At 37.3% G+C, this 10,254-nt stretch overlaps 1 protein-coding gene across 1 annotated transcript; it reads left to right on the top strand.

Annotated features, from left to right (window-relative positions):
• Positions 1 to 3,470: 3,470 nt before the first annotated feature.
• Positions 3,471 to 6,790, top strand: LOC129948356 (uncharacterized). The gene is made up of 3 exons (XM_056059323.1): positions 3,471 to 3,765; positions 3,833 to 3,948; positions 4,008 to 6,790. Exons 1-3 carry the CDS (start codon positions 3,593 to 3,595, stop codon positions 6,728 to 6,730), a joined length of 3,012 nt encoding a protein of 1,003 aa, XP_055915298.1. The 5' UTR covers positions 3,471 to 3,592; the 3' UTR covers positions 6,731 to 6,790.
• Positions 6,791 to 10,254: the final 3,464 nt, after the last annotated feature.

Raw genomic sequence — 10,254 nt, 5'->3', positions numbered from 1 at the left:
GGAAATTAAGATTAACCAAAAATTTGACATAAAATAAAAATTTCTAGAAGGGGGTTTGTTCGTAGACTACTAAATTAACATGTGGTGTTGAAGATAGCTTGAAGTTCGCCTCAATTCTTTATATACATGAACTGAGTTGAAATGAGCTTGATTCGACTCCAATGTGTGAAGAAAAACCTGTGTGATAATGCAATATGGTCTGTTTATTTGCATTATTAGCTTTGTTTTAATCAAATTCAAAAAAAAATTGCACATGGAATAGGTAGCGTATTCTTATATGTTGTTGAACTATTAAGTTCTTCATTGTTTAACAAGAATCAAACTATCTCACTTGTGCTTCATAAAAAAACATCGAAACAGCATTTGCATTTTAGAAAGTGCTGTCAAACTTAATCATTTTTAAATCTTTTTATGCGTTGGAAACACCAAAAAGATTTATTTAATCTAAACTGAGATAAGCCTTTAGTGGAAACATAGCAAAACTTAATGATCTTTTCTATTCTTGCAAAATAAGCCCAGTCAATCCATTTTCATTAACAAAATTAAATTATATCAACACTAACAGATTGATTTTGTTTCGCCAATTGAAAACACATGATTCCAAATGCACAACGACTCAACGAACACAACCATCAGGATTCAAATTCAATATCAATCGTACCAACATTTGAGAACAAAATCACATAAGATCCATTCAAGACTCGTAAAATTGTCAAAAACCCATCCCTAGTAAGATTCTACTTTAACTTTTATCGGTAGAATTCATACTACGGACATTGTTTGTGTTATTCGTGTAAAATCCCACCATACTGTTGATAGTTTTTCCAACAAAACACGGGTACTATTGATAGATTTGTTGTTATATAAACTTAAGCAATCGGTCATAACATTTATACTTTTTTTGATATCACGCTAAACATTATTTCAAGACTTTAAAATGATTTATATATTTTAAGTTAATTTTCCAAACTAAAACCTTGATATAAAATAACTTATTTAAAATAATAATATCAAAAATGATTCAATATACTATATTTTTATAAAAAGTGTTTTTCCTTTCTATACTTGGTTTTAGTATTGAATGTTTATGTTAATCTCATCTAGTATTCAAATTTCTCCTACACAAAGCCATTGGGATTTTTTTGTAATCAAAATTAATACGGACCTTCAAAGCGGAATTAATTTTATTGAAAGTTAATAGTTCTATCACCATTTAAAGGTTCTCATCATAAAAAGTATAACACTCACTTTAATCTTTATTTAAACATTTGTTATAATCAATTCAAAAACGTTTAAGTTAAGCAGTTTCGCAAATTGTTAATTTCAATAATGACCTCGTAAAACACCTTTTAAACTGTGAAATTAAATCAAGTTTGTGCTTTTAAAGCTATTAATTAAAATAAATAAACATTTTCATGTGGTTTCTATTCAATCATAGATTTTGACACTGACAGGTCAAAATATTGACAGCAATTTTTCCAATAGAAATCAGTCACTTTTCACAACGTAGAATTGGTGGCACGTTGATATCGCCACGAACGACGAGAAATTATGCGGCCAGGAAATATCTCTTGCATTAAAGCCATATTCGCTCGAGTTGTGTGACATGGGGTGGCACTGCTTTCTTGATTGGTTTTAAAAACCACATCTCGGATAGTCGGAATTTGAAATTGTTTACCACTTTTTCCAGCAAATCTGTGCTTATATCGGAGATTGCAACACGAATATTATTTTTAAGATGACGAAGGGTCTTTGGACGATCAGTGTATACCAAGCCCCACAGGAAAAAATCACATGGCGCTAAATCTGGCGATCGTGCTTGCCACTGAAGATCGCCTCTAAGAGAGATGAGCCGTTCGGGGAAAAGTTCACGCAAAATATTCATTGCCGTGTGAGCTGTGGCGCCGCGCCGTCCTGTTGAAAACACACTTCCCTTACATTAATATCTTCAAGTTTGGGCAGAAAAAAATCTACAATCATGCTGACATAACGTTCAGAATTTACCGTAACTGCCCTCTCTTTTGTTCTCTTCAAAGAACCATAGGCCAATAATGCCGATTCTGGATATTACACACCAAACAGTAACACGTTCTGTATGCAGAGGGTGCTCATGAAGTCCTCTCAGGTTAGTGGGGCTCCAATATCGCATGTTCTGTTTGTTCACACATCCTGAAATATGGAAATGTGCCTAGCCACTAAACAAAACAAGGGCGTCCTGAGGCAGGTTTTCGAGGAAAGTTGCACATGCATTTTTTCGCGCCGTTTTCGAAGAAGTGAGGTCCAATCACACTTCCGATACAAAGAGCGCACCAAACAGTGACTTTTTGTGGATGTAATGGCCTCTCTTTAATGCCTTGAGAATTCTCAGGTCCCCAAATATGACAATTTTGTTTATTTACATATCCACCGGGTGAGAAATGTGCTTCGTTGCTGAAGAAAATTTTATTCAAAAAATAGCCGTTCACCGCCTGTTGTTCAAACACCCATTCCACGTATCTAAGGCGTTGTGAATGGTCAGCTGGCTTCAGTTGTTGTGTGAGCTGGACTTAATATGGATGTAGGTGTAGATCCAAATTCAAAGTACGCCTTAATGTGCCGTAAGACAGTCCTAATTTCTGAGAACGACAAGGAATCGAAACGTTCGAGTCTTCTGCAACACTTTCACTTACAGCAGCGATATTTTCAGCGGCACGTTCGAAACCATCATTCACATGTCTTTAAATATATACAACCAATCCAGTATCTTAAAAATTCTTCACAATTTTGCTGATTTCTTGCGTTTTTGGGCGATTATGTAAACTATAATCTCCTCTTAAAGCACGATATGCGACTGTGGCAGAATCACCATTTTTGAGGTAGGTTTTAACAATTTGTATGCGTTGTGCGATAGTTAAATGATCCATTTTTGTAAATGTCAGACTTTTAACAGAACAACAAAAAAAATTGGTTTAACAACTTAGTTTGACAGATGTCAAATTCCAGGCGTATACTTTTAAAACCGTTATGTTATATGTCTTAACATTTGAGACCAATTTAAAAGTTGTTTTGGGATATGAAAAAAACAAGCTTCAGAAAAGTGTTTTAAACATTTTTAAACTGAAAATCCAAACGAATTTAAAATTTGGTTGCGTGGTTTATTTTTGTGACCTGGCTTATTCTGGGTTGGTGGTCTAATGGTGGGTGGGGCTTAGTTTATGGGCGTGGCTTATTTAAATTGGGATGTGGACTATTCTGGTGTACTGAAATTGCAGACATAGTCATGTCACACTAAAATTTTGCTGACCAAAATCCCAAATTTTGTTATCAGCAGACTTTGGAAATAATTGCGCAGGAGGCCTTATTAATCACAATTTCTTGACCTGCAGACAACGCAGGGACTTGGTGTCATTTCAATTTCTTGGATTTCGTTTTGAATTCCAACACTTAAACAACTACTCTTATAATTTTTTTTCTCAAATACTTAAAATCAATCCAAGTTTTCAATGTAAAACTAGGCACTAATTTTTTTAGAAAATCTGAATTTTTGTTGAACTAAATTGATTTTGTATTATTTTGTAATAATCATCTTTTTATAACAAACTTCTGACGAAAAATGCAAAAATTCAAAAATCGAAAGCAAAACTCTAATCATCACAATTTGACCAAAAGAAAAGAAATAAGTGTACCAAATTTAACACCTATGCAATATTTTGAAGGTCCCGATTTTGTTTGTTGTTCTGAGGTTTTGATAAAACCAAAATCAAAGCTTTGTGAAGGCTTACCAGGGTTTGTAACTTTGATGTTATTTACTCTTTGATGTTTCTTAATTTGTATTTTCTTGTTTCCTCTCTAGGCCTCCTCAAGTGCAAGAGATTCGCTGTTTAAATAAAAATAGACCGTGTTCAGTAGCTTCTCAGTGGGCACCGGAAACTAATGAACGTGATATACTATTTCGACCCATCAGATGGCGTAAGTAGAAAATGATGCAGCCTTAGAAGATAAAATTATTATGATTTCATATAATTTAGGTTGTAACACTCGAAAGAAACGAAATAAAAAAAGTCCAGAACCTTCTCTAGGTGCTCCAATCGGACTTTCAAAATCTTCCTTCGGTATGAAATATCTGGAGAGTAAGCCTTATGATCGTACTCTTCAAGGATTTGCTACGAACCTTGTGGCATTTGCTGAATATTTTATTACACCTGAGATTGAATGGGATGAGAAAGTTCTCAATCGCATTCTGCTTGAAGGTCAAAATCTCTTTGGTGAGTCCAAAGCCAGAATGCATGATGGACAGAAACTCAAAGAAGCATCGATCAGGAGAACTTTCACCCTGTGTGGAAATGCTTTCGATTTATTCGTAAACGAACCATTTATGATAGGTCAAGTAATCGGTCAGGAAGCTGCAGTCCCAAATCTCCATTGGGGCCTATTGAAATTTTTCAAAAAGTTTCAATTCTGCCTCCTGCAAATCGACAAATGGTACACGATGTTATGGAAGAACGCAGATGTCTTCTTTGTGTTCGATTGCTTTGGTAGGAGGTATCTGGATCTACATAGTGATCGGAATCATGGAGTTGCTATGTTGATCTGCTTGCGTCACATCGAAAATGTCAGCCACTTGATATTGAATTTGAGCGGGGTAAATCCTGAGGATTTCTTCATTATAAGAAACATTCAGGTAAAATCATTGATTCCCTGCGGTGGTCAGCCAACACCTGACGTTGTAGACAGATCAGTCGAATTTGAGATAAAAAGCCCCAACTATGCCATTTTGAGGGCTACAACTCATTTGGGATCACTTTGCTTCAAGGAAATTCGACGGCGCCATTCACTTCCGGTAGCATTTTCTGCACTGATCAATGCCAAAGTCGACCCAACTCCAACTTGGAACAAAGCGGTCTTGGATAAGATAATAAAACTTGGAGCACATTTGTACAAACAATGGACGCATTGTGACATCAGTATAGATCTGGGAATTCAAGATGTTCCCAATAGATTTGTTTTTGGACAGTTTATGGTTGAAATAGCTGTCAATGCTATGCCTGAGTGTGGAATTTGGAGATGTAGCCCCAACTATCAAAACAGTGAACTCAGCCAAGCTTTGAAGAGGTCATTTGAAGAGGCTTTAAATCAGATAGTTCAGATTCAGGGTAGAACGTATGCTATCTGGAAGAAAGGTACGTTCTATTACGTACTGGACCCATACTCGCATCAGTGTTCGCTGGAAAAGAAGAAATTACGAACTGCTTCGTTGCACATGTGTGGATCTTTTGACAAAATGTGCTGCATCTTCACCCAAGCTCTTCTGGAATTATTCGAAGAATCGAAATTTATTATTTATAATGTTAAGATTCTTGGTCTTGAAGAGGTGACTAAACTCAAGGAGAATCAATATAGATCACAAATCCCTTGTATGTGTACATCAACACAACAGTCAGATGGCACTGAGGAAGTAAAATCTCTAAATGAATCGGTGCTGGGCTTAGACGAATATGTTTGTCAGGCTGAAGACTCGCCAATAGAGTCTGACTCAGCTGATCTTGATTCGCCAGGACTATCACAAACCCGCCTGGAAGACTACTCGGATTTGAGAAGAGATTTCATTGAAGAATCCGACGAAGAAACCGAGGATGAAGATGAAGACTTTGATCTATTTTCAGGCAGTGACAGAGGACTTTTTGAAGAGTCCGATGACACCGATGATGAAGATGCATCTTCTCGTAGAAATAAAGCTAAAGAAAAAAAAACAAGCAAGAAAACTAAAAAGCCATCGGATGGGAAAAAATCCGATAAGAAAAGCGCAAAAGAAAAATCCGGCAGTGAATTATCGGATGAAGGAATAAAGACAAAAAAAAAGAAGAAAGATAAAGAGGATAAGAAAAATAAAAAAGAAAAGAAAAATAAAGAAGACAAGAAAAATAAGGACGATGATAAGAACACTTCATTGAAAACTGAAGAAAAGGCTGAGAAACCGGAAGAAAAAAAGACAGCTGATAAAAAAGAAGTCCAAAAGGAGACAGACAAAAACACAAAAAATGACGATAAGAAACCGAAGAAAAGAGAAAAACCTGAAGAAGACAAAAATGAAACTAAATCTAATAAGAGAAAACCTTTGGAAGAAAAAGAAAGAAGCCATGAAATTGCACCTGAGACACCAAGGGAAAAACCTGTAGAACAAGACAGTCCTGTGGATGAGAAGAAATCAAAAACAGAAGAAACTCCTAGCAATAGAAATTCAACTGAAATATCAAAATCGAGCAATGCCCCCGCAAGACGACAGCGAAACCGCCAACGTCGCAAACAACAAGATGGCGATGACTCCTCATCAGCAGATGAAAATCGCCGAGGTCGTCTACCGATCGGATGCATACCAAATTGTTATCCAGGTTTTACTGAAGATCCACAAAATCTAGCTGTAATTGGATCAGAAAGTGGTAGCTATGAGAGCTTATGCAATCTGTTCAAGTCCGCATTCCGTTGTGCAGATCGTATTTTAACAATGACTCCATGGGGAAATTATGTGGCTTTCCGGTCGAATGGGACATTTTTCATATTCGATGGGTGTACTTGTAACTTACGTTCAATTCGACACATGGATTTGAGTTGTGGAACAGCTGGGCTTCTTTGTTTCCCTGATTTGCATTCATTGATTAAGTATATTAAGAGTGGAAAGGGTGTACGGAAACCAACGACATTTTCAAAGAGAGATATTGTCGATCAAATTTGTAGCAAGTATTGTAGTCGTTGAAAATGAAGTTTTTACTGATTTCTTGTTTCTTAATTATGTTTTTTAAAATAAATGTCAAAACGCTATGCAAGCAGTTTTTTTTTAAACCAGGATGTGACATAATCGCTACTCGGCCTAGTTTTTTAGAAACCTTAATGGCTTCGTTAAAAAATAATAGACAATAATTATTTTGGTACTTTTTGTACTATGAACTTAAGGTAAAGGTTTGCGAAGTAAAGTTCTGAATTTGAAATTCATGACACTTGAAAAACTAACTGGTTGCTTTGGTCAAAATGAAAGTTCAAAAAATGAAGTTGACTGCAAATGAAGTTCTTTATGTTGCCTGAACCTGCCCATTCTCTGAGATTAAGAGAACTTTAAAGAATTTTTCAAAGTAAGGGATTTTCAATTTCGTTTATATTCACAAAAAAGGGCATTTTCGTTTGTCTCACTTCACTTTACTACGCTGTAAAATCGAAACCTGAAGTTGAAGCATAGAAAAGTAACCGGAAAGTAATGCAGTGAAGAAGGATCAAACAAAATAATTGTATGATTACGATTAGGTATGTGTGGGGTGGGGCAACTCTAACGTTACGGGCCGTATTACCATTTTTTCACATAAAACAACAAATTAACGCTAACAAAAATGTACTAACAATTGTTAGTCTTGTTTCTTTGGCCCAAGTAAGCAACTCTTTCCCAGGTGGATGAAGGATCCTTTCGTGTCTTTGAAAAGATCTAAGGATCTAAATGCTTAACGTTCAATACTGTCCAAGAGGTTTAAGTAAGTTGCAGGAGCACCAGGCCAAATATGGGAATTATACTCAAGCTTTGGACGTATATATGTAAGTCTTGTAAATAACAGCCATAGATCAGAGGGGGAGAAAAACTTCTTGCATCGCTTTAGAAAACCCAAACATCTTGTGGCATTTTTGGCGACATCGCGTTTGTTATCATTCCACAAAAGGTGGTTGGTTATACACATACCAAGAATATCGGTATGTTCAGTCTCCTCGATGCAAGTGCCATTTATGGATAATGGCATTCGCTTTAACGATACAAGACAGCATTGCGTTTTCGAAGCATTAAATTCCACGCGGTTTTTTAATCCCCATTGAACACTGTTGTTAAGATCGGAATTTAATGAACTTATCATATTTTGTCGTTGCAGTTCCACATCCGAAGAAGAGGGGTGTGAATCTGAAAACGAATATAGAAGCTAAGAGTCTATCGTCAGCGAAACAATGTATAGGATTAGAAGTTGCAGACCGGAGATCATTAATAAAAATGAGAAAGAGTGTTTGGAGATAAAACAGAGCCCTGGGGCACACCAGCATTTATGTTCTGGTTTTCAGACTATGAATCCATCCAATACAACTTGCATTGAACTATTCAAAAGGTAAGTACTAATCCAGGGATTCGTGAAAACCGAAAGCACGCATTTTCGATAAGAGAGCCTGATGCCAAACCCTATCAAAAGCTTAATTCCTCCAAAGCGATGTAAAGACTTGCTCCACTGTTCAGTGAGGTGAACCATGAATGAGATCACCAGTGAACCTATTGCTACGAAAGCCGTATTGTTGGTCATTAAGAAGCTTTCGATCTTTGAGATATTTCTTGAGCTGATAATTAATGAGCGTTTCCATGACCTTGGAAAGAAGGGATATAAGTGCAATCGGTCGGTAATCATACGATGAAGAAGATTCGCCTTTTTTGGGAATAGGCTGGACAAATGCGGTTTTCCATCCGCTCGGAACGAGACCTAAAGGTATTGAGATCTTTAAGAATTCATGCCACAGTATGAGTGCGAAAAAAGATTGGTCCCATAGAATCACTAACTCGCTCTAGTACAGGCGAAGTCATAACACTCATGGGCAGCGTTGAATTGGCGGTGAACTGCCTGGCAAAGAGATTAGCTTTCTCTAAAAAGCTAACAAATGAGTGCCATTGACAACGAGGCAGTGTTTACTGCCTTTGGGACATGCAGTATTTTTTGCCGTAATTTTTGGTCATGTAAAAATTTGGTATGAATATGGGCATCGAACCATGCGTTTTCCTTAGGTCTGATGCTTTTAACCCTGTTCGGGATGAAAGTTCTCATTCCCAGGAGAATCAAACTTGCGATCATATCAGCGCTGGCGTCAACGTCACTATCGTGGAAGCATAGTGTCCAGTTAAAGATCCTAAAATAATTGTTGAAACCGTCCCAGTTGGCTTTCTCGTATTGCCAAACGGTTTTTTTAGGAGCTCTTTCTTTAACTGGAGAATTTTTACACAAGAAATTTGCTGATATGACACAATGGTCAGATGAGTCTAGAGCAGATAGAACACTAACAGTTTACTTCTCAGGGTCAGAGGTAAGAAACAAGTCAAAATTGTTTTCTGCTCGACCTTCAACGTCCGATATTCGGGTGGGCTCGTTGACCAGCTGAGTTAGGTGGTTCAACTCAACGAAGATCTCAGCACACACTCCTTCTGGTGTTGTCTGGCCCGAATGTTGAAGCCATGAAGGATTGTGTACGTTAAAATCACCCGTAATAACGATTCCAGTGCGAGGATAGGACGAAACAATTCTTTGAATGGAGTCAGATGTATCAAAATATTGGAAAGAAGTAATAAAAGAAGTTAACAGCTAACCCAGCTTTGGTAAATCCTTCTATAGTCACTCCGACTGTAATAAACGGCACATCGCATTTGGGGGTGCGGCATCTTTCATACAACAATGGCAATCGTGATGCTATCAATAATGAATCAGAAACAAGATTATGAAATCCTTCATATTTTGGCTATAAAACACGAACGAAAATTGGACCATGGAATTTTAGTTTCCTGTATGAACCAGGCAGGTACGAGCAGGTAGAGCGTGAAATGCTTCGGCATAACATTAGCATTCTGGGAGTGAGTGAAACCAAATGGAGAGGAAGAGTTGAATATACGGCAGAATGGGGCTAAACGAAAATGTTGTACTCTGGCGAAGAGGTCCAAGACTCAACGGTGTGGGCATCATGTTGACTAAAGAAGCTACCAAAAGTCTTATATCCTGGAAGCCGATTTCGGCGAGGATTATTACGGCGAGGTTTAGCTCAAAAATCAGAAAAGTCACCATTATTCAATGCTACGCTCCAACGAATGAGGCATCAGCGGACGAAAATACCTCTATTTATACTCATGTAAATTCGGTGTACAACGGTGTTCCAAGGGCCGATATCATTATCATCATTAGGGACTTTAATGCCAAAATTTGGTTCTGATAACGTATGCCTCTAACGAGTTATTGGTAAGCATGGTTTAGGTCAACGTAACGAAAATGGTGATATGCTTGTCAACTTCTACAAAGCTCGTCATCATGTGATTGGGGTTTTTTTATTTCCGCACAAGACCTGCCACAGAATTACCTGGGAATCTCCTGATGGTCGAACCAAAAATCAAATCGATCACTTCATTATACAGCAGAAATGGAGGAAGTCACTGTGCGATGTTCGTAACGAAAGAAAGGCTGATGTAGGTATAAACCATCACTTGCTACTGGGTTTGGTTCGCCTACG

Source organism: Eupeodes corollae, chromosome 2, assembly GCF_945859685.1.
Source record: "Eupeodes corollae chromosome 2, idEupCoro1.1, whole genome shotgun sequence".
Classification (NCBI taxonomy): Eukaryota; Metazoa; Arthropoda; class Insecta; order Diptera; family Syrphidae; genus Eupeodes; species Eupeodes corollae.
This window is presented reverse-complemented; position numbering and strand designations above follow the sequence as displayed.